The sequence below is a fragment of the Columba livia genome, chromosome W, assembly GCF_036013475.1.
Source record: "Columba livia isolate bColLiv1 breed racing homer chromosome W, bColLiv1.pat.W.v2, whole genome shotgun sequence".
NCBI lineage: Eukaryota > Metazoa > Chordata > Aves > Columbiformes > Columbidae > Columba > Columba livia.
Window position 1 is genome coordinate 8,122,724 of NC_088641.1, and position 27,820 is coordinate 8,150,543.

At 37.2% G+C, this 27,820-nt stretch overlaps 1 protein-coding gene across 8 annotated transcripts in view; it reads left to right on the plus strand.

The window, feature by feature from the left end:
• LOC135577087 (transportin-1-like) overlaps positions 1-27,820 on the plus strand; it is a 111,410-nt gene that overhangs the window by 76,386 nt on the left and 7,204 nt on the right. For 4 of the 8 annotated variants that reach the window (XM_065044780.1, XM_065044781.1, XM_065044782.1 and 1 more), the window contains 16 exons: positions 3,021-3,102; positions 3,821-3,943; positions 8,704-8,822; positions 12,590-12,650; positions 13,312-13,480; positions 15,560-15,712; positions 17,448-17,673; positions 18,632-18,803; positions 20,269-20,355; positions 21,099-21,206; positions 21,435-21,593; positions 21,689-21,776; positions 22,909-23,007; positions 23,219-23,314; positions 26,099-26,174; positions 27,284-27,383. In XM_065044780.1, the coding sequence (XP_064900852.1) occupies positions 3,021-3,102; positions 3,821-3,943; positions 8,704-8,822; positions 12,590-12,650; positions 13,312-13,480; positions 15,560-15,712; positions 17,448-17,673; positions 18,632-18,803; positions 20,269-20,355; positions 21,099-21,206; positions 21,435-21,593; positions 21,689-21,776; positions 22,909-23,007; positions 23,219-23,314; positions 26,099-26,174; positions 27,284-27,383 (1,918 nt within the window). The remainder of the gene's footprint in view (positions 1-3,020; positions 3,103-3,820; positions 3,944-8,703; positions 8,823-12,589; positions 12,651-13,311; positions 13,481-15,559; positions 15,713-17,447; positions 17,674-18,631; positions 18,804-20,268; positions 20,356-21,098; positions 21,207-21,434; positions 21,594-21,688; positions 21,777-22,908; positions 23,008-23,218; positions 23,315-26,098; positions 26,175-27,283; positions 27,384-27,820) is intronic. The other 4 variants (XM_065044783.1, XM_065044784.1, XM_065044786.1 and 1 more) reach the window with 1 other exon arrangement.

Below are 27,820 nucleotides of genomic sequence, written 5' to 3' on the forward strand. Positions count from 1 at the left end.
TGCCTCCGCACCAAATTAATAGTCTTTTGAGGTTACTCTCCTCATACTTCACCTCTCTCATAGAGAGAATATGCGAGAGGAGCTGCAGTATTTCTTCTTCTTTAAAAATGTTCTGCCGCATCTCCTCTCACCCCCAGCTGCTCACCTCCTTGGGTGTCCATTGCAACGATATTGGATCCTTTATCCCTCCTCTGTCGCTTCTGTAGCGATCAATCAGGAGTCATGCAGCCCGCAGACTGCGTCCCAGTCACGGTCCAGCTGGGGCTCGCTCCCCGCAGTGGTCTTCCCCCTTCCTTAAATTCTCCTTATGGATCACGTCGCAATCACCACTTGCGAGGGCGAAAAATCATGGACTTCACATAATCCAATATGAATTCAAGCGAAGCCATTTATTACAGAAACAAGCCTCCTTGTATATGTAGTTATTTCCTGATCACGCATCCATGCTCCAAGTATGCATTAGCTGATTGGATATTGTCCATGTTCACGAGCTGTCCACGCGTCTGAGTCTCACTGCTAGTAGGTCTGTTGATTTATGTCTTGTTGAGGCCCTGTTATTGTAGAACTGCCTCACTCCCACAGCAGGTCCTGTTTTCAGCTTTCGAGGTGGCCTTGAAATTCCTTGGCTAGTTCAAAAATAAATCTCCATCTAATAGAAACCCATCCACACATCAGCTTCAAGAAAATCCCTCAAATCTCCCACACTTAGTTTTTTTAAATGATCCTGCATGTGCAAATGTGAGAAGAGAAGGCATGGATATTTCATGCATCACTAATTTCCACACTTATCTTCTTAGTTAATAGATCAGCCTCACCTCTTTATACATCTTCCAAATCTAGAATCTGTCTGACTTTGAAAATCAAACTGTTTCTTTTAAGATTTTGCATATTATTATGAAAATTTCAGTGCTGTGGTTAAAATTTCATGTTCTGATTATAAAGAACTATCTCACCTTCATTTTTGTAATGACTGCATCAAGGGGAGAGTAAAAAATTGTTTGCTGGTACTAGTTTCTGAGTTCTTGCATAAAAATATTTTTCTGCTTTAACTGCACCAAAACTTAGAAAGCTCTTTATCTTTCAGCTGGATCAAATTAAATGGGTTCAACATCTTCTTACTTTAATACAGTCTTAATCTCACCAAAGTAACAGAAGTATAGGATAGAAGAAAAATTCCATAAATAACTTTTTATTGCTAATATTTATCAACAAGAACAGTTGCTTTTACCCTGAAATGAGCCAGCAATATGATATTGCCATAAAAAAAGGTGAATGGTATCCCGGGCTGGAGTGTTGCCAGCATGGGAGGTGATCCTTCCCCTCGCCCTACAAGTGAGGCCACACCTGGAATACTGTTTCTAGTTCTGGGCTCCCCAGCACAAGAGAGACATGGAGCTACTGGAGAGAGTCTAGTGAAGGGCCATGAAGATGATGAAGGCACTGGAACATCTCTCCTATGAGAAAAGGCTGAGAGAGCTGGGACTGTTTAGCCTGGAGAAGAGAAGGCTTGGGGGGATCTCATCAATGTATATAAATACCTGAAGGGAGGGTGTGAAGAGGACTGAGCCAGACTCTCTTCAGTGGTGCCCAGTCACAGGAGCAGAGGCAATGGGCAAAAACTGAATCACAGGAGGTTCTGTCTTGATTATCAGGAAACACTTTTTCTTACTGTGAAGATGATCAAGTGTTTGCACAGGTTGCCTAGAGAGGTGGTGGAGTCCCCGTCTTTCAAGATATTCAAAAGCCATCAAGATGTGGCTCTAGGTGGACCTACTTGCGCAGGGGCAGGCATTGGACAAGAAGACCTCCAGAGGTCCCTTCCAATCTCAACTATTCTGTGTGATTTTGTGAAATGTGTTTTTGAACACTTGTTTGAAAATCATATTGAAATATTCTACAACTTGGAGGTGGCAATTATTGCCAACAGTAGTAGATGGTGAAGACTAAAAGGAAGAGTATAACTAGGAATATATCATGGTAGGATTTAAATAAGATTTAGAAACTCACCTAAAATAGATGCACACTAAGAAAAATATATAACAAAGCATGAACTTGCACTTGTGGAAAGATAAGCTTAATATAATACTTCATTGGAGCTGAGAAAGGTGGAGAAAACCCTCCTTTTTTCCATATCACATTAAACAGTCTTTCACTTTTTGTTTGTGGCTTTGAGATAGTTAAACCAGTTTCAACTTTAAAGCAGATCACCTGTTTACCCATGGCCTGGTTTCAGTACATAGTGCTGAAGTATGAAGAATATTAGTAGTGTCAATAAAATACTTTTTATTTAAATCTGTCAAGAGGCAACTTTTTAACACTGTTTTATGAGATTGTCTTCCAAGAAATGTCTGAACGGACTAGACATTTGGAGTTAGGTTAGTAAAAATACTTGAATGGATTTTCAAAGACTTTTAAAGGTAGCTTTACCTTGTACCTTTACTTATGTAATTTGGCTTTTGTATCTCTGAGAATGAAAAAGACTTGTAAGTAATGGCTTTGCATAAGTGGAATAGAAAAACTAATTCTTCACTTTTAGTATGTTTCTACCACAAGTGTTTTAGTATGTATCCTAATGCAAGTGTGCATTTGTTCTAAGTTACAACTATATTACTGATGCATATTGGTCTCATTAAATACTAAAAATGTTGCAAAGGCAGTTGGATACTTAGCAACCAAGTAGGGTGTGCTAAAATCTCATTGTGTTGACTTGTATGGAATTGTTAATATCAGAGAAGATAAATAATCGTAATCTGAAAAAAAATACATACTGTTTGGAACAAATGTGCCAGGTATAGTCATCCTGCTCTGTTTTTTATTTACTGAATACTTTTAAATATATCAGAGAAAAATGTGGTTTAGTAATTTTTTTTGTAACAATATAGATGTGCAGATTTATTCCCTCTTGCCTCTAGAAGATGCTTGGACAATGTGATTTGCTTCCTAATGTTTTTGATGCCTATATACAGTTTAGAAAATGTTTAAGTAATGAAAAATATATATTTTAACTGTTCCATTTGTAGGTCTCATGCTGTTGCATGTGTCAATCAATTTATCATCAGCAGAACTCAAGCTCTTATGTTACACATAGATTCTTTTATTGAGGTGAGTGTGCATTCTTGGTTGGGAGGTTAAGTCATATTACATATCTGATTTATCAAGAGCTTTGAATAATGTTTTACAACCACCACTATCCCCAAACTTCACATTACTGGCTTCCCATTCTTATCTTCAGTCCCCATGGATTGAAGTTCATTCTGTATGCTTATACTCAGATTAGTCTAAGCACTCTCCCAACCCAAGAAATAGTATTTTGAAAGATGCTTCCTTTTCATAAATAGAGGAAACTCTTGTTGCATAAAGGTACTGGCAGCAGTCTGTCACCTGTGATGGAGAGTTCAGTACGGGGATCATCATGTCACTGAGTCTGGACGATGGGTCTCTCTGAATACTACTACTGAATGTGGATTAGAAGGGTGATGTTTTGGGTTATCTAGAGTATTTTATTTGCTGCTGTTGTATCCTGAACGAGTTTTCGAGCTTCAGAACTTCATTAATGTTTAGGGAAAAAAAAAATCAGGAAATAATGTTCTTGTGTCTAATGTACACATGATATAAACATTGGGTAACAATACACACTGAAAGTCTAAAGAGTTCATTTGCTAAACCATATGTCTTTAAGAAATAATATGGCATTCCGAGGTGTGGGGTGGGAAGGTGCAGAAGTACATGTTTGCATACTTTAGTTTGCCAATAATGTAAATTTAAATACAAGTTAAACTAGATGAATTGTGGCTTTTCAGCTGGTATTACTTTCCAACAGAATCTTTTTGCACTGGCTGGTGATGAGGAGCCTGAAGTACGCAAAAATGTTTGCCGTGCTCTGGTAATGTTGCTGGAAGTTCGAATGGATCGCCTGCTTCCTCATATGATTAGTATAGTTGAGGTGAGTCTCATTTCCTAGATTGCATGCTGAAACATGATTGGGGTTACAGAAATAATAATAAAAGCATTAATCAGAAAAGGTATGTTCCTCTTGCGCTTGCCTACTCTGTTTTCCTTCAAGATTGAAGTTGTGAAAGTTTCTTTTTAGCTAATTTGCAACTTGACATTGTATTTAACATACAATGCATATGGCAGTTGTTCCTTCTTCATTAAGTTAATTGATCCTGAAATCACCAGGATCAGCTATACTGTGACTGACCACAAGTGAGAAGATCACTTAGTTCTAGTGCTGATACTGCTACAGTTTACACAATGAAACTGTCACCTTTTTTTGGATCTTTTGACCACAACAAAGATAAGGAATGTTATTTTATATAGCTGAGATACTCTTTTAGCTACTAACGAAGCTGCCTGCTATTGCATTCAGTTGTAGAGGTTAGTGTCATTTGATAGTACCTTTATTATTCTGGATTAGTTCAGACTTTCCTACCAGAGAGCAAATCAGCTGGTTTTTGTCTGCTCAACTTATTGAGTTTTAACTTCCATGTTTCTGAGAAATACTGTCAGTTTCTAGGTAGCCTTTACATACACTACTTGCTAGACTGGAAATATAGTGAAGATCAGTATGTTTTTCATGCAGATTTCATGTGAACAAGTGGGTCATAACCCAGTGTCAAATTCCATAAGGGCTATGTCCAGACAACATGAAGAAAGTGTTTTTTTTTGTTCCTGGACAAAGGCATTAGAGAAACATAAAATTGAGGTGAACTGTGACAGCCTTAGCTTGCTGACTAGTCTTCCTATGTGTTGTCTGGAATTCCATGACACCAGCCCTGGCAGACATGTTCTCATCTAACAGAGAACAAGGAGGTGTTGTTGGTATTTGAGGTGGTTTTTTTTTGTTTGGTTGGGTTTGGGGGTTGTTTGGTGGTTTTTGTTTTGTTTTTGTGGGGTTTTTATTTGTTGTTGTTTTGGTTTTGTTTGTTTGTTTGTAAGAGAAACACAAGGGTTATTGATGTGGCAGAAACTGTGGAAGCACTTGAGGATGGCCACAAAGGAATTAGGGCTTCTCACCAGAGAAAGGTAGCAGAACCAATGGCCTGGCTGGTACATCTATATGAATGCACGCAGCATAGGCAACAAACAGGAGGAGCTGGAAGCCATCGTGAGGCAGAAAAACTACGATAAAGTTGGCATTTCAGAAACATGGTGGGATGACTCTCATAACTGGAGTGCTGCAATGGATGGCTATAAACACTTGAGAAGCGACAGGTGAAGAGGTGGGGTAGCCATGTATGTTAGGGAGTATTTTGATTGTCTGGAACATGATGAGGGTGATGATAGGGTTGAGTGTCTATGGGCGAGAATCAAGGGGAAGGGCAATAAGGTGGACATCCTGGTGGGGGTCTGTTACAGACCACCCAACCAGGTTGAAGAGGCAGATGAAATATTTTGCAGGCGGCTGGGAGAAGTCTTTTGATCGCTAGCCCTTTTTATTGTGGGGGGACTTCAACCTACCAGATGTCTGCTGGAAATACAACACAGCAGAGAGGAAGCAGTCTAGGAAGTCAGAAGGGTGGTCAGCAGAACTGCTACTTTGGACTTTGGAAGGGCAGACTTTGACCTGTTCAGAAGGCTGGTTGGCAGAGTCCCTTGAGAGGCAGTCCTGAAAGACAAAGGAGTCCAGGAAGGCTGGTCTCTCTTCAAGAAGGTAATCTTAGAGGCTCAGGAGGACGCTGTCCCCGTGTGTGGAAAGGCGAGCCAGCAGGGAAGAAGGCCAGCCTGGCTGAATAGACAAATGCCGCTGGAACTTAGGAATAAAAAGAGAATTTATAACCTTTGGAAGAAGAGGCAGGCTACTCAAGAGGAATACAAGAATTCTGTGAGATTGCTCAGGGAGAAAATTAGAAGGGCCAAAGCCCAACTAGAGCTGAGCCTGGCTACCACTGTGAAGGGCAGCAAGAAATGTTTCTATAAATATATTAGCAACAAGAGGAAGGCTAAGGAGAATCTCCATCCCCTGATGGATGCAGAGAGAAACATAGTGACAGAAGATGAGGAAAAGGCTGAGGTACTAAATGCCTTCTTTGCCTCAGTCTTTAATAGTCAGAACAGTTGTGCTCCAAGTACCCAGCCCCCTGAGGCAGAAGACAGGGATGGGGAGCAGAATGAAGCCCAAATAATCATCAGCAATCTTGCCTAACTGTGGAGATCCCAATTTACTGGAAGCTGGCTAACGTGAAGCCCATCTACAAGAAGGGCCAGAAGGATGATCCAGGGAACTACAGACCTGTCAGTCTAACCTTGGTGCTGGGCAAGGTCATGGAGCAGATGATCTTGAGTAACATTACACAGCACATACAAGAGAACTTTCTGATCAGGCCCAGTCAACATGGGTTTATGAAAGGCAGGTCCTGTTTGACCAACCTGATCTCCTTCTATGACAAGGTGACCCACCTAGTAGATGAGGGAAAGGCTGTGGATGTATCCCACAGCATTCTCCTGGAGAAGCTGGCAGCTCATGGCCTGGGTGGGTGTACTCTTCGATGAAGAACTGGCTGAAGGGCCGGGCCCAAAGAGTTGTGGTGAACGGAGCCAAATCCAGTTGGCGGCCAGTCATGAGTGGTGTTCCCCGGGGCTCTGTATTGGGGCTAGTTCTGTTTAATCTCTTTATCAATGATCTGGATGAGGGGATTGAGTGCCTCCTTAGTAAGTCTGCAGGTGACACCAAATTGGGGGGAGTGTTGCTATGCTGGAGTGTAGGATTGCCATACAGAGGGATCTGGACCGGCTGGATCATTGGGCTGAGGCCAATTGGATGAGGTTTAACAAGGCCAAGTGCTGGGTCCTGCACTTGTGTCATAACCACCCCAGGCAACGCTCCAGGCTCGGGGAAGAGTGGCTGGAAAGCTGCCTGGCAGAGAGGGATCTAGGGGTGTTAATTGACAGCTGGCTGAATATGAGCCAGCAGTGTGCCCAGGTGGCCAAAAAGGCCAACAGCATCCTGGCTTGTATCAGGAATAGTGTGGCCAGCAGGACTAGAGAAGTGATTGAGCCACTGTACTCAGCACTGGTGAGGCCCCTCCCTTGAATACTGCATACAGTTTTGGGTCCCTCATCATAAGAAGGTCATTGAGGTACTAGAGAGTGCACAGAGGAGGTTGACGAAGCTGGTGAGGGGCCTGGAGCACAAGTCTTATGAGGATAGTTTGAGAGAGATGGGGCTGTTTAGCCTGGAGAAAAGGAGGCTGAGGGGAGACCTTATCGCTGTCTACAACTACCTGAAAGGAGGTTGCGGCATAGAGGGTGTTGGTCTCTTCTCCCAAGTAGCAAGTGATAGGACAAGAGGAAATGGCCTCAAGTTGCACCATGGGAGGTTTAGATTGGATATTAGGAAAAAATTCTTCATGGAAGCAGTTGTCAGGCATTGGAACAGGCTGCCCAGGGAAGTGGTGGAGTCACCATCCCTGGAGGTGTTTAAAAGGCATTTAGACAAGGTTCTTACGGACTTGGTTTAGTGCTAGAGTTGGACTCGATGATCCTGAGGGTCTCTTCCAACTGAAATGATTCTATGATTCTAGGAAATGACAGTGTGAGGAGCACTTTCAAACAGAGATTTCTTTTTGTCATTCTGGTTTTGTCTTTGTGATACAATTGGATACAACAAAATAGTGGATTTTCGAGCCCTCTGGGGAAAAATGCCATATCACTTCAGGTGCATAAATGGAGCCTTGCTTGCAATGTAAAGGACAGTTTTCAACTTTTCCAAGCTGTAATCTGTTGACAGCTCTTCTTAGAACAGTATTTCTGTTACTGTGAGGTCTTAATCACAGTAGTGACCCTTTAGGAAACACTTGTACTTTAGTGCAGTTCTGTTGGAAGGGATGTGCTTGTGGCAGATCTTGCATCCCTGAAATGCATAAGGGTTATATAGGTCACCTCATTCTATTTCATTTTGAGAATAAAATGATATTCTGAAGAAGGATTTCCTTTGTTTTTTTTTTTTAAATCCATGTGTGAGGAAAGATAGCTGCATGGACTTCCATGAGGCTTCTAAAATGAGTGGAAGAACCAACTATTTCAGAAATAAGGGCTGGCATGGAAGAATGCAGAAATTGCTATTTTGGAAATTGCAGGCATCTTCCCTAAATTGTTTTTGCAGTTGTGTGTAAGAAACTGATGTGGCTGTGGTATACTTAGGCTTTCTGTTTGTGCAGGTATCTGATTATTTTTTGTTTAAAGGGGATTTAAATTTTAACAGCAAGCTTAAAGATTTGATACTCAATCTCTGAATTACCATCCGTGCTAGAAAAATGTGAGATTTTTTTTACCTGTTTTGCATTCTACTTAATTGCATCCTGTCAAGGAATCAAGATTTGAAAGGGAAGCTTTTTTATTGTACTGGATATAATAAGTACTAAGTGTATAGTTGTACCTTTTTATTCAAAGGGGCAAAACTACTATTCTCCAGAAACTGTTGATATTTTCTTGGGTCTCTGTCAATAGTTTCTTGGTAATAATGTTCTCACTTAAGCAGTGAAGAATCTTAGAATCTGAATCATCTAGCATTAAGAAATGTGTCTTTTGGCTTATTCTCACCATAGCCTTAAGTAGTCTCTTATATCTGTTTCTTCTCCTTGCCCCAAAGAAACAAAATTACTCTGGTAGCATAGTCTGATTTTGCAAACACACTTTGAAATGTTAATAGCTTCTTTTGGGCACTTAAAATATATCTAAGTGATTTTTTTTTATATTGTGCAGTATATGCTTCAAAGGACCCAGGACCAAGATGAAAATGTGGCTTTGGAGGCTTGCGAGTTTTGGCTAACTTTGGCTGAACAGCCAATTTGTAAAGATGTGTTATGTCGGCATCTTACTAAGTAAGTATTAAGTATTAGAACTCCTAGTTATAGTCATATTTAAACTTCAGTTGACTTGTTCCTGGTTACTCTTATAGAGATCGTATCTATCTTGCTGTATGCTTAGAAGGAGTTTCCTATAGCTAGTTCTTGTGCATATTAAAAATGGCTGTATCACAGAGGTCACTGAAAAGACTCGGCTCCAGAAACAACCTAAACTGTGTCACTGGTTCTTTACCTTAAGCTTAACAGCCTGTTAAGCATCAGGTGGCTGCAAAGTTATAATAATTGTGAGCATATTTGTGCAATGCTTCTTTGTGCATAGTCATGCCAAGGTTCCCTATCTTTATGAAGAACATAACAAAATGACAAGATTATTTAGATTTAGGACTCAATTTCATATCAATTGCCACTACAATTTAAACTTGAAGAAAGTGTGTATTATAATGTGTTTCTTCATACTTCTTCAGACTGACAATAGTTATTTAAGTTTCAAAAACTTTTTTGTTTTATAAGTTTCAAAAAGGTATCCTAAGCCTTAAAATGTAGATCCTTGATTGAACAGGAATGAATATCCATGTTTGAGATGTAAACATCTGCATGTCTGCAGCAGTGCTCATAACTTTTTTTTCAGACTAATCTGAAGAATTCTGCAATAGGAAAAGAATTCTTCAGTGTTCCCAGAAAACTGAGACTGTTTTTGACATATGCATGGAAGGTTTTTGAAAATACTAGAGTAGTTCTGTCTGTGATTCTTTTCTTCCAGTCAAGATGTTGAGAGAAGAGACACATTCTTTTCAGCAAAAATGACCATTTTAGAGGTATAGCAATTAAAAAAAAAAAAAGTGTGCGTGGGGTGTAAAAATTTCAGTTTTCATAAGGAATTAGAAAGCAGAGAATTGAGATTAAAACACCTGTAGCACTACAGGAATAGGAGTTGAAAACAGGAGAACCAATGATATGAGAAATTATTTTTAAGTCTTAAAATGTTTTTACTTAACTCCTACTCTTATAGCTCAAAAGACAAAAGAACAATAGCACAGTTCTTGATTCTGCCTACCCCCTTCCCAACACACATATTAATACTAGTCACCTTATCAGTATAAAACTTAAACCTCTTCTGGCCTACATGAACATTGGCATTGCAAGAGCTTTATCCTCGGTTGTTGTGGGTTTTTTTTAAGAAGCTTTTAAATTTCTAGAAAAACAAATAAGAGTAACATTACATCTCTCTTATCTTTCAGTGTCATATTTGTTGAAAGCAACTTGTTGGTGAGTCCTTCTTGACTAGGGAGCTATATAAATTTGCCAATATTTGATGATAAGCTTAAATTCCTTTTTATTAGATTAAGTGGGACAAGATCTTCTAAAAACCTGTTTGTTCAATATCTTGTTCCATTTTGTTCCTGTAGGCTTTCCTATAAAATATATAATTCCTGCATACTTCATGAAGTATGCTGCAGAAATGTCAATGAGTGGGTGTTAATTCCAATCCTTACTATTCTTTCATTAAAAGTTCAGAAGGTAACGTGCCATTGAGATGTGTGAATATTATTGCTGGCCTGAGTACCTTCAGAAACAATACACCTCAGCTGCAGAATATACAGGGATTGAGTCTGTCACTGTTGATGGGTCAGTCCATGGTGATTTCAGTATTAGCTTGATTTAGCTTGTAATATATATTTTAATTTTTATGGTATTATTTTTGTAGTGAATGTGGTTTTATGTGCAGTATTTGACTTTTTATCCCCTAGTATTACTTCTTTTTTTTTTTTTTTTTGCTATACATCAGTACTGTTGGACAGTATACCCAGGATTACCCCATCCCAGATGCAGAATCTGGCACTTGCTCTTCTTAAATTTCATACAGTTGGTGATTGCTCAGTTCTCTAGTCTGTCCAGATCTCTCTGTAAGGCCTCTCTACCCTCGAGGGAGTCCACAGGTCCTCTTAGTTTAGTATCATCAGCAAACTTACTTAATGTACGTTTGATTCCTGTGTCCAGATCATTTATAAAAACATTAAAGAGCCCTGGCCCTAAAATTGACCCTTTGGGAACCCCACTGGTGACTTTAACTCTTTGAGCCTGACCCACCAGCCAATCACTTACTGTCACGGGGGAGTGATTTTAGGGTTCTGCTTGCTGCAGAACAATGTTTAGATTTCTTAAAGAGAAGCATGACTTAAAAGAGTTCGGTGGCAGGTTCACTCTATTATTTATTGCATGGGAAAATATGCCAAGCTGAATGCTGTTTACCTTCTCTCCAGGTGCCTGTATCCGTTCACGAAGCAAACTTTCAGGTTTCTTCCCTCCCTGATACCCATTCGCTCCAGGGGCTGTGTCTTGGAGCTCCAGAGACAAACTTTCAGGCGAGGCCGTATCCGTCATGGTGCAAACTGTCAGGATTCCTCTTTCCCTGATAACCATTCGCTCCGGAGTCTGTATTTTAGAACTCCAGCAGCAAACTTTCAGGCGAGGCCTTATGACCATATGCAGAGCAGACTTTCAGGAGACAAGATTCTCAGAAAATAAAAAATTTAATGGAGTAGAATAGCAGAAGGGTTGGCTCAAGCTGGGTACCTGCGCAGAGGTCCGCCCGAGCATAGAAAACTACAAACTTTTATATCTTTACAGACCATTCACACCAAGATCCAGTCCAATAGCAAAATTTCATCACCAGGTCCTTTTGCTCCCCATTGGACACTTTTTCCCTGACTCCATGTGGGCCTTTGTTTTGTTCAGTTGTAGACATTGTTTTTGGTCCATATCCTTGAAGGTGCCGTTTTGTCTGGATAAATCCTTTCTTCTCAGCAAAGTGCAAAAATAGGGCCTGCTTCGCAGATGTCTGTGATGTCTCTGTTAGCCTTGGATCGTTGTTTTCCCAGTCAATTCCATTTTTCACAGCAAAATGCAAGCTAGACTTGATCTTGCAGGTGTTTAGTGTAGTCTGCAGTTGCTTTTGGTAAATATGAGTTTAAAATTTTAGCAAATCTAGTCTACCAAGTAACATGAATCAAAGAGTATATTAAAAATCATACAACCTTATATCTCTAAATAATCTGTTACATTTGGTGTGCACCTACTTAAGCTAAATGATTAATATTGAACTTGAATTGGGCTTGTCCAGTGACCTGTGAGTAGTAAAACCATTGCCATACAGCTCACTTATTTAGCAGGGAGAGCTCAAAGTGGGCTCATCCAGGCTGTCATATTTATAGAATGAAGTGGTTGACTCGTAGTCAATTGCATACAGTAGAAAAAGTATGCACGAGACTTCCTGTGCCCACAAGTTACTGGTGTTCAGTGTGCCGTTCTGCTTCCTTGTGGGTCTCCTGGAAGGAGTTCTTGGCCTGGCTGTGGCTCAGGCCTTTACATCCTCTGGAGCCTGGACCAAACTGCTGCTGGTTTGGCTGGGGGGGGGGGGGGTCAAGTGCATCTGCCACACTTACCACTTATGGGTATAGCTGTATGCTGGACACTTTGTCCAGAATGATACTGTGAGAGGCAGAATCAAAAGCTTTGCTAAAATCCAAAACCTCCACAACTACTGGCTTCCCTTGGTCAACTAGATGGGTGATCTTGTCATAAAAGGAAATTAAGTTGGTTAAGCAGGACTTTCCCCTTGTGAACCCATGCTGGCTATGACCAATAACTGCATTGTCTCTCACGTGTTTTTCAATAACTCCGAGAATAACCTTCTCCATAATTTTACCAGGCAGTAAGTGAGACTGACAGGCCTGTAATTACCAGGGTCTTCCTTCTTGACATGTATCAATATTTCTTTGTAGACTGATACCTGTGCTGGTAAATGGTATGAAATATTCAGAGATTGATATTATTCTCTTGAAGGTAAGCACTGATTTCTTTTATACTCAGTAAGAATATCTCTTTAGCTTCTGACTTGTCAATCAGAATGATTGAACTGGTAGACCAGATTTGGTCTGCCATCTCTTCAATGGAGATTTAGCTTTCTTGGGCAAGGTGTGCTGTTCCAAAAACTACATGCAACTGCTGCTCTGTTTGTTGGAAAATAGTCTGTGGGCTTTCCTGCTTTGCCCCTGTCCCCTCCCACCCAGTTTTGGCAGAGATGGGATACTTTTACCCATGAATTACTGCAGCACCGGAACCTTAAAAATATGATCAGAATTCATTTTAATGACCTTCTAGCTTGAACTGCACAACTTTTTCCCCTCACAACATTTTAGAATGTCTCTGTACTAGAATTTCTCTATTTCTTCTTCCTTCTAATTCCCTTCCATCAAGCATAATTTCTTAGCAAGAAGGATACTTTGTGCTTTTGTGTGAGCTTACCTCTCTTGCTTCTATTTTCCTGTCATTTTTCTGGTAAATACTGTAGCAGAATGCAGGAACGATGGCCATTTTAGTTAGCTGGGCAGATGTGAATCTTTCAAATGTTTATAAAATCTTGAAGTAAAGTTTACAATACATTCTTAACTTCCATGAGCAATATAGTTGCAGTAGTTTTTGTAATCAAACATTTTGATGACAGGGGGATGTTGAAGAAGATGAAGCTATTCCAGATAGTGAACAGGACATAAGACCTCGTTTTCATCGTTCACGGACAGTAGCTCAGCAACATGAAGAAGATGGTATTGAAGATGATGACGACGATCTTGATGATGATGATGATGATGACACTATTTCTGACTGGAATTTAAGTACGTCAAAGTAACATGTAAAATGTTTTAAAATATATCTACTTGCATAATACAGTAAAAAGTTTGTATATAGGAATACTGAGGCTTTCCTTTTGAATAGAGAAAGAACTATCCGCTGATTATAATTGGTGGTTGGGGAAACGGGGGAGACTTTCAGGTGATGTTTTGGCTATGTAACTGTACTGACAAAAGCTAGCTATCTGTAAGCTTATTTTGAATATGGCTGATAGAGCTGCAAACATCTGCTGAATGCAATTCAACAGCAGCTTTGGAATTTGAATTTTAATTCTACGAGATAATCGAAATCATGGATCACCTGTCTAACATTACATTATTGAAAAAAGTCTTGCACATTGTTCTTAGCTTGAGGAAGCTTAATAATGCTTTCTTTTACTTCATTCTTCCCTCTAAATCTGGTTTGTGTATTTGATTTTTTTCCCCTCCATTTGAACATACTGCTTTTGACAACTATTACCAGTAGTTCAGATGTAGTACAGATGAATGTGCCTTGAAGCTTACAGATCAAACAACTTTGAGACATATTTAATCAATTTAAATTATTATTATTATTTCAGAAGAAAGTAAAGTATCTTTTTAATGTAGTTTTTAATTCGTAATGCTATTCTTGTAGTCATTGTGTGTAGAGATCGCAGAATACATATTTTCTGAAAAACGCGTCTGAAATGACAGAGGGCACTCTGTGGTCCACAATTTTGGTTAAGATGGCAAGGAAGCTAAAGCTAACTAGGAAAGAGGGAGAACAGAACAGTTAAGAAATCTGTTTTGATGTATGTCATGTGGATTTAAGATAATTTGGATTATCTGAAATTCAGAATTGCATGCCCTATTTCTTGTTCAGTGTTCTATATTTGACTTCCAATTGGAACAGAAAGGAAGCATCAGCACAGCCTGACAATTAGCAGCATTGCTTACTAATGAGTCCTGGTAACTAAATATGGGAGCCCGCCTTTTTTTCCTCTAGTAGAAAGCTGAAACAGTCTTAGCTGAAAGCAGCAGGTGCTGGTCTTGGGGAGTCTGTACTGTTTATTACTGTGTTGCACTGGAGATCTGCTCTGAGTTGAGGGCTCATGTTTTGTTTTGTTTAAACCTGTTGGACATCATCTAGGAGCAGAGCAGTTTTGTATTTATTACATATTCTAGTAGTTGCTACCTCCCAGCTGAAAACGTATCTGTGTCCTGTTTTGGCTCACTAGCAGTTTAGGTCCAGTTTAGGATTTTTGCATGTTACATTTGCCACATATATTTTGCCTGATTACCTGTCTTGTATATACTTTTGTTCCAGTTGGATCATTTCTGGCAGATTAAGAAGAAACTGAGATCATAATAAGCAAAAAGAGTGCAGTATAAATTCTGTAATACAAGCATTCTTTATAAATCCATCTTAGCATTATTTTTCTAGACAGCACCACAGCAGAAAACCAGAGTAAGGATTTCTGAATCATGTTTTGAAGTTATTCTTTTATGAGCTTTTGTGTGCTAAAAATATGAGATTAAAAACTTTTGAACAAATTTTGAGGTAATGTCCTTTGTATTGGTGCATCACAGAATTAGGAGTAAGATATAAAAGGTCAGAGCAGAGGTCAGTGAATTTCTTTCAGTCTCTAGAGATTGATGATTTTGCCCTTTTTTTGCTTTGAGACATGGATCATGTTTCAATATTTTCTTTTTAATCGATTGCTAATATTTTTAGGCTATTTTTCCTTAGTTTCTTCAGTATGTTGCATTCATGTCACAGACCTTCTGTCTTATATAGTGTTACACCATCCTGAAATTAGGTAATGTATATAATGTTGCAATATAATGGTGTGGTTCCTGTCAGTGAGTGTTTTAGTATCCCCAGTGTACAAGTCCTTTTAGTGACTATAAAAGTGCTGCAAAAATGGCTTTGTAAGAGCTGTAGCTTTGTACCAGAGTACAGTGGATTCCTGTATATTGTAATGAAATGGAAGTATCTTTCCTTCTAATGCCCTAGCAGCTCACAGTTAAAATGAGGATTATACTGTCTAACTACAACTGCTTGTATAATAACCAGAGATTAACACTGTTAATTCCCCTCAGGGAAATGTTCTGCTGCTGCTCTAGATGTCCTGGCTAATGTATTTCACGATGAACTTCTGCCACACATCTTGCCCCTTTTGAAGGAATTGCTCTTCCATCCCGAATGGGTAGTTAAAGAATCTGGTATTCTTGTTCTTGGAGCAATTGCTGAAGGTAAGGCAACAGTGCATATCAGGTTGCTGAATTTTTTATTGGTTCTAAAGCATCTCTGTGATTCCTTCTAGGTGAATTTACTTGTGCAAACAAGCATACATCCTTAGTTGATTTGGTTTTAGTGATTAATCTCTACATCTACTAATTAGTGACTGCAGTCATTTGTTTAATTTTTCATTTTCAAATTATGCATGTTTCAGATGATAAATAACTTAGATAATTTATTTTATTCCTCCCTTTCTTAACTCTGCAGCATATATTTATTGGTCTCTCATTAAGTACCACCTTGATTTGATGCAACAGGAATATTTAATAAATTTGAGCCTCACATTTCATTCAGTGTTTTCAGAAATGGAGAAGACAGGTTCTGTGACTTCAGTATCCTGAGCTGCTTTTTGTGGATGGTTCTCTCATTTAAATGTGATAACTTCCATTTATTGGCTTTTTGCCTGTATTTCTAGCATCTCTGTCCATTTTGCAAATTGAAGGAATATGTTTGGGTCCATGCTTGGATTGTTTATCTTTTCCTACAGTGCCTAGTGAACATACTTTTTCTTTGCTGCTAGAAAACTTTTTTGTTGGTTTTGATTTCAAGTCAAGCGAGGTAAAAGTTAGTACTTCTGGCAAATCTCAGTGTATTACTGCCCTTGCTGATTTGAAATGTGTAGCTGTTGTGGTTTAACCCCAGCCAACAACTAAGCACCACACAGTTGCTCACTCACTCCCCCCTCCACCAGGATGGGGGGAAGAGATTTGGAAGGACAAAAGTGAGAAAACTCATGGGTCGAGATAAGAACAGTTTAATAATTGAAATAAAATAATGATAATAATTATAATAATAAATTGTAATGAGAAGGAAAATAACAAAGGGAGAGAAATAAAACCCAAGAAAGACAAGTGATGCAAATGAAAACAATTGCTCACCACCAACCGACCGATGCCCAGACAGTCCTTGAGCAGTGCCCCCCCACCCCGGTGAACCTTCCCCCTAATTTAGTGCTGACCATGATGTCATGTGGTGTGGAATATCACTTTGGTCAGTTGGGGTCAGCTGTCCCAGCTGTGCTTCTTGTGCACCCCCAGCCTACTTGATGGCGGGGCAATGTGAGGAGCAGAAAATACCTTGATTCTTTGTAAGCACTGCTCAACAATAACTATAACATCCTTGCATTATCGACACTGTTTCCAGCACAAATCCAAACCATAGCCCCATACTACTGTGAAGAAAATTAACTCTACCCCAGCCAAAACCAGCCTAGTAGCTTTTATTGCTGGTCAGTATTTGTGTGATATTAGGAGAAAACAAGAAGAAAATTTAATTTCTTAAGGAATATTTTTTAATGATACAATGATTTGTTTTCAAGGCCTAATCTTTCTCTACTTGTTGTCTTGGTCACTCTGTGTAGACTGGCATAACACTTCCAGGCTTTATAAACTAATTTTATTTGGATGTTCTTGCTATACTACATTTAATAAATCAGAATTTCTGGGGATTTGGCAAGCCCTGAAGTAGAAATGTAGTTGAAATGAATATAAATTTGATTGGGGATTTCATTTATTGTTTATGGTGAGGTTTCTTTTTAGGACTTAACATAAATTAGGTAGACTTGCTTCGTATATTGTTAAAATGTATTACTATATGATAGAGGATGAAAATATGTCCCTTCTAGGAAATAACAAAAAGTTCTATTAGATTTTGTAATTCTCATACTGTAATAGCTATTTTTCCTTCTAGGCTGCATGCAGGGTATGATTCCATATCTTCCTGAGCTGATCCCTCATCTTATTCAGTGCCTCTCTAACAAAAAGGCACTTGTGCGCTCCATTACATGCTGGACTCTTAGTCGCTATGCACACTGGGTAGTTAGTCAACCCCCAGACACATACTTGAAGCCATTAATGACTGAATTGCTAAAGCGTATCCTGGATAGCAACAAGAGAGTACAAGAAGCTGCCTGCAGGTGAGCCAAAGCTTAAACAAAAAGCACTATCCATGACACTGCTTTTTCGTGGGAAACTATTTTAATGCATTTATCGATTAATGCACTGCTCCATTTCTAGCTCTTAATGTATTTTATTTTTTTCCTTTTAAATTGGAGTAGGTTCAGCTTCTTCTGAAGTAGTCACAAATTACTCCAAGTTGTAATAAAATGAAAACGGATAATTTGTATTTCTTTTGTCCAGTTTTCAAGGTATATGAATCACCAAACTAAACAATCTTTTGCAGTAAAAGAAATGGTCTGTATGTGCCATCTCTTTATTTTCAGTATTTGAAGTTTCATTGACCTGAAATCTGGCTTCTGTATGCCTATGAACAAGGTCAATACTGATGACAAAGGAAAACTATCCTATCATTGCATTTGTGATGTTGTTTATACTTAGCTCAGGATTACCAAAACATTTGGGTTACAGTTATTTCAAGGGATATTTGCTTTCTCTTGAAAGGAGATCCTTGAACGTAAGATTCCCTTCTCCCCCTTTTCTGCTGATATTTAAAAAAAAAAATGGACACACTGTTAATGGAATGAGTACACCTCTTGTGCAGGAAGCTCAACAAATAAAGCTTTTATGTGTCAGTTTGTGTGGGGAGGAGTATACATAGCAGACTGCCAAGAAAGTTTCTTCATAAAGCAGAATTAGATCTGTAACATGTATACATAACTGGTTTTACAGAAATATTTTTAAATTTTGCTCATCACAATGTCAGAGCTGAATCTTTGTGTTCAGTCAAAATAGATTGAGTTTGTCTCAGTAATACCATTTTGAAAACATACCTTGGATGAATTTGAGGATGAAGTACAGTTCTCTGTTTAAACAGAAATGGGTAGTGTGGGGCATTTTGGGTGGTCTTGTTTTGTTTGTTTTGTTTTTTACCAAGATACTGACTGACCTCTTTGGGGTGGGTTTTCTGTCATTCAGTGCCTTTGCTACTCTAGAAGAGGAGGCTTGTACAGAGCTTGTTCCTTATCTTGCATATATACTTGACACTTTGGTCTTCGCATTTAGTAAATACCAGCATAAAAACCTGCTCATTCTTTATGATGCTATAGGAACTCTAGCAGATTCTGTAGGACATCATCTAAATAAACCAGTGAGTATACCTTATGTTCTGTAGAAGCACTTGTCATATATTGAAAAACTGGTTTGATGGTTTTTGTAGTATGCTTTACATGTTATAAAAACTAGGCTTCAATAATAATAAATATTTACATGTAAAATACATAGACTGCATGTAAATTTCTCAGTACACAAATATTCCCCATTTCACATAAACAAGTGTGTATGTGGTGGCTTGTGAAATGTGCTTCTCATTATTGTGACTTTTTTCCATCATTCTCAGAATGTTTCAGCTCAGAGGAGATACATATATCAATCTAGATATGAAACGGGACTTTAAAGAAATTGGTGGAATGTATGTACTAATTTCTAATGATTGGGGTTTTTTTTCTTTGTAACCACTTTCAGTATAGCTAAGCTGCTCTGTGTGTCTTTCGATGTATTGGAGCACATCATAATTAGAAATTGCTTTATCAGAGAATAGGACAGACATATTTTATATATAAAAACACAGAATCCTTTGGACAAAGCACAGATAGCACACAGGCAAATATAGTGGGTTTTTTGAAGTCTACATATGTTCATTAATAGGATATTCATACGTGTCACATGCGCATCTTATGATGACTATTGAAATTTGTTTTATTTCTCTGTAGTGCTTCACATGACATAGACACACTAGAATAAAACAATTTGGTTTGTTGCCATGGCATTTTACTTGCCGTCCAAGACTCCACACCATCAAAAGACATATTTTCCAATGTCTCTCTGGCCCTGGCCAGCTTCACATTTGACAGCACCAGGAGGAAGCTAAATGGGAGCTCCTGGTGACGGTGGTACTTTCTTCAGTCACTTAGAATATTTTATCTTTGGACATAGCATTAGCTGGCAGCATCTGTTGGCTCTTTAGATACTTTCTGGGAGCAACAGTACTAGAGGGATGCCTTGCTTAATGTCCTTGTGACTGTGACAGCAGTGTCAGGGAAGATGCAACATCTTTATACAGAACTGGTAAGTTTGCCCTTCTGGAGGGATAGAAAATTTCTTCATGGATGGGTAGTTGCTTGAGGAAGAGGTTTCAGGAACTTGGTGGGATAGGGTTGTAGCATCAGGGCAATGGGAGATGGTTGAGTAAAGCAGGTGGCAGCCAGATTGCATTGCTGGTTAAAACATTTTCTGTAGACCCTGAGGCAATCCTATAGATTTGTAACAACCAAGGCAGCTATTAAAAGTTGCTACACTGAAGCAAAACCTGGAGGAAAAGATTCATTCTGCAAAGGTACTTATGTGCCTCAGCAAAAAATCTTAAGACATAAATTGTAAATTCTAATATTAAACTACTTCTACATATTGCAACAATGATTCAGTTACAGTATATCAATTTTCTTTTGATGAAAAAGTATAATATATCAGTTCTTAATATATCAATTTTCTAGCTTTGAAATAAATTAGTATGGAACAAAATGTTTCAGTAGATGATGCATTTTCATCCTAAACAGGAATATATTCAGATGCTAATGCCTCCATTAATCCAGAAGTGGAACATGTTGAAGGATGAAGATAAAGATCTCTTCCCTTTATTAGAGGTAAATGTTAAAATTTAAATATGTTTTATCAACTTCTTTTAGGGATTATCCCTTTTACTAAAGATGCTCCTACTAGGAAGTGTAACTATAAAAGCTATTTCCCATTATGGAGAATATATGGCTGTAGTGAGAAAATCTTGTGACTGAGGAAATGTCATTAGGTTTAGCAGAAATCTTTTAGATTTTTTTTTCTGCCATTCTAGAGTGTTTTCTTTGTGATTCTTTTTTTAAAAAAAATGTTCCATTCCCCTGTTTTTCTTTTTTCTCTCCTTGCTCTCCCTTCATCCCTCCATTGAAACTGTTATCATACAGGTTGAAGGTATGAACCAGATCATTCAGTCTGTTCTCTGTACTTTCTGAGCGTGAAGCAGGAAAACACTTCTAGAAAAATTAGTTTTGTAAATTGGGTAATGTTAGGGCTTCAGGATACTGAAGCTTAGTGTAAGTGCTAGCTGAATTATAGTAACTGTATTCATATGAACTTTCTGGGCCACTTCTAAGAAGATGCTGCTTTTGAGAAATTTTTTCAACTGACATATGTAGGAGAGAGTAACAATTAGCTGACAGTTGCCTTGGCTCAGCTCATTGGTGCTGCCTTTTAAGGTTGTTTTTATTTAATAATTTACTTGTGAGTATACTTAAAATGCTTTTAATTTATGCCTCCCAAGTAAAAGGTACTTCAGGCAGATGAGGAAAGTTAGTGTGTCTCTCTCGCTCTTTTTTTTTTTGTTATTTTATTCCAGTGCCTGTCATCAGTTGCTACTGCCTTGCAGTCTGGCTTTCTTCCGTACTGTGAACCTGTGTACCAGCGTTGTGTAAATCTGGTGCAGAAGACTCTTGCTCAAGCCATGGTATTTTTCTATTGCTATTCCAATGTTTTCAGAATAGCTCCTTAAACCAATGTATTAACTATGTAAAGTTACGGGTTTGCAGGGAGATTTGTAGTATTAATAACTGAATATTTAAATTAAGCTGCAGTTCTGAAACTAATTTTTTGTTTGTTTATTTTGTTTTGTTTTTACTTTTATGCATACCCCTGAGAAAATCTACCCCTGAAAATGCATACTTATTTGTTGCAGTTGCACAATGCTCAGCCAGACCAATATGAGGCTCCAGATAAAGATTTCATGATTGTGGCTCTTGATTTACTCAGTGGTTTAGCTGAAGGACTTGGAGGCAACATTGAACAGCTAGTGGCTTGCAGCAATATACTGACACTAATGTACCAATGCATGCAGGTGAGATGAGTAACCTGTTTAATCCAAGGATATTCTTTCTTAGGAGAATCAGAAACACTTCTAGAATTGTCAGGTTTTTTTCTTCCTCTCTTTAGGATAAAATGCCTGAGGTACGGCAGAGTTCTTTTGCATTGTTAGGTGATCTGACAAAGGCGTGTTTTCAGCATGTTAAGCCTTGCATCGGTATGTTTCTTTTACATATTAAATAATTAACATGTTTTACAAATTGATAAGAGGTTGATTTAGCCATTGTTAAGTTCCCTTTTCTGTGATTTGCCTTGTCATAGTGTTGTAAGTTTTAATTTCCCTGATCAGCAGAGTCTGTAGTCTTTTCTCCTTTGAACTGTGTGTTTAAGACATGTTCTTTTTGTAGGCAGTGCAAAAGTTCATTTTGCTGCTTGATTTTTATAATATAACATGCTTCATGTTGTGCTGCAATACAACAAAATAGATGTACTTAGACTTCAATTAGAACAGTTGCTTTCTTTGATAAATTCTTGAATTTATAGCTTTTTCTATTAGAATCTATTGTTACACATAATTTATATATATGGAAAATAGAAAACTTGGCTAGAGGGTAGGTTTGGGGTTATGTTTTGTTTTGTTTATTTCAGTAGGGAATTAGCATCAGTTATACACTTCCACAATATTCATTGTATATTACCTCGGATAGTCTTGAGGTACACTTAACTTCACAAATGAATGCTTGAATAGACTTGGAATTTAAAATTTATTTGGCAATGTTATAATCTATCTTTCTGATTAATATTTTATTAAAATTTAATCAAGGCTGTAATTTGCCGTCTAGGCTTCATTGTTGTTCGCTGGGTTTTGGAGGAGGGAGGTGTTGTGTTTGGTATTTTTGTTGTTGTTGGGGAGGTGTTTGGTTTGGTTTGGTTTGATTTGGGGTTTTTTTGGTGTTTTGGTTTTGTTGTTGTTTTGGGTTTTTGGTTGGTTGGTTGGTTTTTGTTTTTGCACAGCTGATTATATAGCTATCCAGGTGTGTTTTTTCTTTCCCCACCCCTGGGAAGGGGAGAAAAAACATTTCTAGAGTTAAATAAAGGTAAAGCCTATTAAAAATATTTTAAAATCTTACTTTTAAAAGATTTGCATTGATCTGCTTAGGTTGTAAAATCCAGGTTAATCTGATATACAGCAGAAATACAGCTCTTGCTAATTCAGGTGTAATGCTTTACAAGAATTTAAATATGCTTACATGTTTTTTTAAAAACTTTTTTTTCCTCCCTGTGATCTTATAATAATGGGACAAGATGGTTGTATTGTGTGATGAGTTTTTAAATGTCGTTCTTTCTAGCTGATTTCATGCCCATTTTGGGAACCAACTTAAATCCTGAATTCATTTCTGTGTGTAACAATGCCACCTGGGCAATTGGAGAAATCTCCATTCAAATGGGTAAGATTTAAATTTTTTTTTCTTTGAATCTTTGCACATTTAGAATGGTTTGTTGTTGTTGTTGTTATTATTATTATTGATGCTTTCATATTAAAATTTAAATTAAATTTGATGTTCTTGTCCTTGACAGTAAGTTCAACGTACCAGATCTAAATTGATTATGTATATTAATGGTCATTTTCTTCTGAATGTTTCTATTTGGTTGTTTCAGGTATAGAGATGCAGCCTTATATTCCAATGGTGTTGCACCAGCTTGTAGAAATAATTAACAGACCCAACACACCAAAGACATTGTTAGAGAATACAGGTACCCAAAAATGGAACCATTCATGGTGAAGGGAATTAGAGGGTTTTTATATAAAGATTTAAAAAATTCCATAGAACTTATTTTCTTGCTATGTATTTGGCTTTTATAAGCAAAACCAACTCTGTTTTGCAGAAGCTCTTACAAGTCTCAGTCTTGAAGGAAAACATCTATCATGTATCTAGATTAAAGTTATTGCTTTCTCACCTTTATAACATTTTATATTTATTTATCATCTATTTAAGTATTCTTCCAATTTTATTTATGCATACAATATGACAACTGTATGCAGTAACACTTAAAGACTTAGTGGCTTTACACTGATTTTAATATATGCATGTCCTTACTACATGTGTACTTTATATATACGTCTAGTGTTTGAAACAAATGTAATTGGCATATATAAACTAAACAATGAACTCTTTCAATTTACCAAAAATGAACAATTTTTTAAAGATTATTTTGTAGTAATATGCACAAAAATCTAGATCTGTGATGGCAGTTTTACCACAACATAATTGAAATTACATATAACTTCTATTACCTGGTCTCATAATAACAAGTTTCTGAAAAGAAGTCTAACAGTGGCATGCATGTTTTTATGTTCTGGCCAGCAGCTTTGCCTTCCAAATTGGGATAAGTCCCCAAATGTCTTATTGAATAGGAATTTCTGAGGCTTGTTTATTTTGCATTTATGGAGGGCATGTTCTGGTATGAAGAGCACCTTCCATACTTCAGCAAAACTTTATTAATATTTTAACAGGTTTCTGGTTTACTATTTTACTAATTGAGAATCGATTTTTTTTCTCTTTCAAAACTGTCTTGTAAGAAAAATGATAGTTTAGTTATTATACTTGACATAATAGAAAATTATGCAAACTCAGTGCTACAGTTACATTTTTTTTTGAGCTAAGTATGAGATAAATTAGGGAGAGATTTCTTTCAATGCATATTTTTCCTCCAGTATTCTCTATACCCCACCCCCTCATTTAGTATGGAAGATGAGCTTGAAGGAAAAATTGCCTAGTTGTCTGGCATATTATAAGTACTGCTTTTTGAAAAGATAATTTTGGAGCAAATAACTACTTGTTATGAAATACACCATGGAACAGTATAACAATATAAATTTTCTTTGCCCCAACCCCCTTCGTCTGTGCTGATGAATGTGTAATACCTGTAACTGAGAAGCATCCAGTATTAAAAGTTTGCTTCCATCACTGCTAGAGAATTTTTTGAAGCATTCAAACACTGACTTTTTTTTAGTATCTTAAAATTTACTTTAAATGTGGATGCATAACTGCAAATAAATGTTGAGTGTGGTGTACTTATAATAAGTTTGTTGTGGGATATTGTGCTACATGCCATTGGTACGTGCAAGAGCATTACTGTTCTCTGCTTTAGGTTGTCATGTCATGAGCTATGAAAACACTTATATTGAAAGATATGAGACCACCTTAAGTAAAAGTAGTTGCATAGAAAATAATGAGTACATGCCAAAAAGTTAAGCTTTGGCAGAAATTATTATTCCTTGTACAGACTGTAGCTGTGAGAGCTTACAAATAAACCTTAAAAGTATATTTTCATTTGAAAGTAGCACTTCATATGCAGTTTTATAAGTTAGATCTGAAAATTTGAGATGCTGCATATTGAAATTGAGCAATGTCTGGGCAAAATAATACATTACCAGTGAGCCGCAGCTTTCATGGAATGAGAATGTTTCAAACTGGTAGTATATCCTGCATTAAACTTTTATTGGAGAAAGCATCATCTGCTTTATTGCATGTATCATGAAACTGTTCACAAATGCCTGTTAATTAGTGTTGTGTTAGGTTGAACATAGATTTCTTTTCTCTGCTTCATATAAATCTGCTGGATTTTAGTATTATTCATGTATTTTGCTTCAAGTAATCCTGATACATTATTCCCCACCTTCTCCTTTTTCTAAAGTTTAATCTTTCATGAGTTGAGCAAACACCATTAAAACACATTTGCATGATAATATTTTCTTCAGTCTGCCCCTCAGAACAAAGGACCATACTACCTAATCATCCAAAGAAGCAGTTTTGCTTTTCATGTGTCCTTAAGTCAGATTCTTATGCAACTTTTATGAGGAAGCCTTTTCTGAACAGGAGAAATATTGGGATTAAGGAATTAATTTTCTGCAGTCAGTTGCCATGAGTTAGCAACCACTTTAAATTCTCTACAAGACTGTGAAGAAAGCAAATATTTGGTGCTCTTTGAGAAGTGTTTCATCTATTTAGTGTTTATTAGGTAGACCACAAAATAGTAAATGCAAAAGTATTTATAAATAGTAGGCCTATTGAAATCTTGAATTCAAAATATTGAAAAAATAAAATGTTTATGACTACTTGATACTAAAACTGAAAAGGGTTAATTCCTTTCTGTCAAGAGTATCCATAATAGTACTTTTTATTAAAAACTTGTATGGTAGGTAAATTTACTGTAAGAGATGATTCTGAAGAGGGCAGAATGACTGCTTACATCAGAAAGCCTTTGGATTTTAAATTGTAGTTTTTGGTGTTCTCTCATTTTCTTCTTGAATTTTTCTTTTACCCTGGAGAGTATACCATTATGTTGCTGCCTCTTATTTAGGGGGTGGTAATAAACAGCACTGGTGAAATCTTATGTTTACTATCATACACAGATTCTGTTGGCTTCTGTTTCTGAGTTATTTGTTGTTTTTTCTTTATTTTTTCTCCTCCCCCCTCATTTGCTCATGTCTTGGTTGGCGTTTGGTGGTGTATAACCGTGGTTGCATTACCTTAGCAATAACAATTGGTCGTCTTGGTTACGTTTGTCCTCAAGAGGTGGCCCCCATGCTACAGCAGTTTATAAGACCCTGGTGTGTATTATTCAATCTTTTTTTTTAATTCATTTTTCTTTTCTTTCTTTCTTTCTTTCTTTCTTTCTTTCTTTCTTTCTTTCTTTCTTCCTTCCTTTCTTCCTTTCTTCCTTTCTTTCTTTCTTTCTTTCTTTCTTTCTTTCTTTCTGTCTTTCTTTCTGTCTTTCTTTCTGTCTTTCTGTCTTTCTTTCTGTCTTTCTTTCTGTCTTTCTTTCTTTCTGTCTTTCTTTCTTTCTTTCTTTCTTTCTGTCTCTCTCTCTCTCTTTCTTTCTTTCTTTCTTTCTTTCTTTCTGTCTCTCTCTCTCTCTCTCTTTCTTTCTTTCTTTCTTTCTTTCTTTCTGTCTCTCTCTCTCTCTCTCTTTCTTTCTTTCTTTCTTTCTTTCTTCTATCTCACTTTTAGATATATTTTCAGTTGGTTACAAAATCTCAATCCTTAATCATTGCCAACCATGTGACTAATCTTGTCCTATAAGGTTTGTGAGTTTTTAGTAGCACCATCATGTATTCTTTATGTTGTGGCTAATGACTAATTTATGCATGGGATAAGATTGTCACATGCTTGTGTGTTAAAGCTTGACTATGAAAGAGCATTTTAAAATCCACCAGAATGATAATACAATGCATGCAAATACTGTAAAATTTAAACTGTTCATTACTTTACTTAAAATTCAGTCTGAGGCTTGAATTGCTGTAAGGAATATGTTTCTAGACTTGTTATGTATAAAATAGCTTGCTTCTGTAAAAGTTAAATAACTGTTCTGTAAGTGGTATCTGACATAATTCATACTGCAATAGTATTATATGTTCTTCTAATAATGATAGTTTCTATAAATATTTCATATACATGGGGTTTTTTTGTATTTAATGGAATACAGGTCACACTTTCTAACTGTATATAGTGCAATAGGAAAGCAAGATTCTGGAGATCATGCCTAATGGGAATATACTAGTAAAGACTGTGTATAACAAGTATCTTTCTAAATGCTCAAAATAGTGTTTCAGATAATCTTATCAGTGTGACTTATTCCATCAAATACTGTCATCTAGTTCTGACTTGATTAAATGAAAAAGTAATAGAATTAGCTAAGTTTTGCTCTCCAACTTACTAGGTGTACCTCTCTGCGAAACATAAGAGACAATGAGGAAAAGGATTCAGCATTCCGTGGCATATGTACCATGATCTCAGTCAACCCCAGTGGAGTAGTCCAAGTAAGATACATAAATAGATCTTAATTTTTTTTTTTTCTTTATTCATGTGAAATTTAGTGACAGCTGTATATGGAGTATGAAAAAGTTTAGCTTGATGTTGATTCCCTGTAGTACATGCTGTAACTGCTTTTTCGATGTCAAGGAGGCCAAAATGTTTATATTTCAAATTATACATAACATGATACTTCAGGATTTCTGTTTCAGTAATTATCACTTATGGAAAGGACAGTATAGTTAAATTCATTTTTTGTCTTTTGCTTACAAAGAATATGTAAATAATGAACTTTGATTAACTGTATTTTGATAGTTCTGTCAGTCTTTTTTATATTGAGGATATGTATGAAAATACGAGGCAAAAGTTGACATACTAAAACCTATTTTTCAGGCTTTTGAAAAAAGAAACAAAACAAAAACAATAACCACCCCTTCATTCTTAA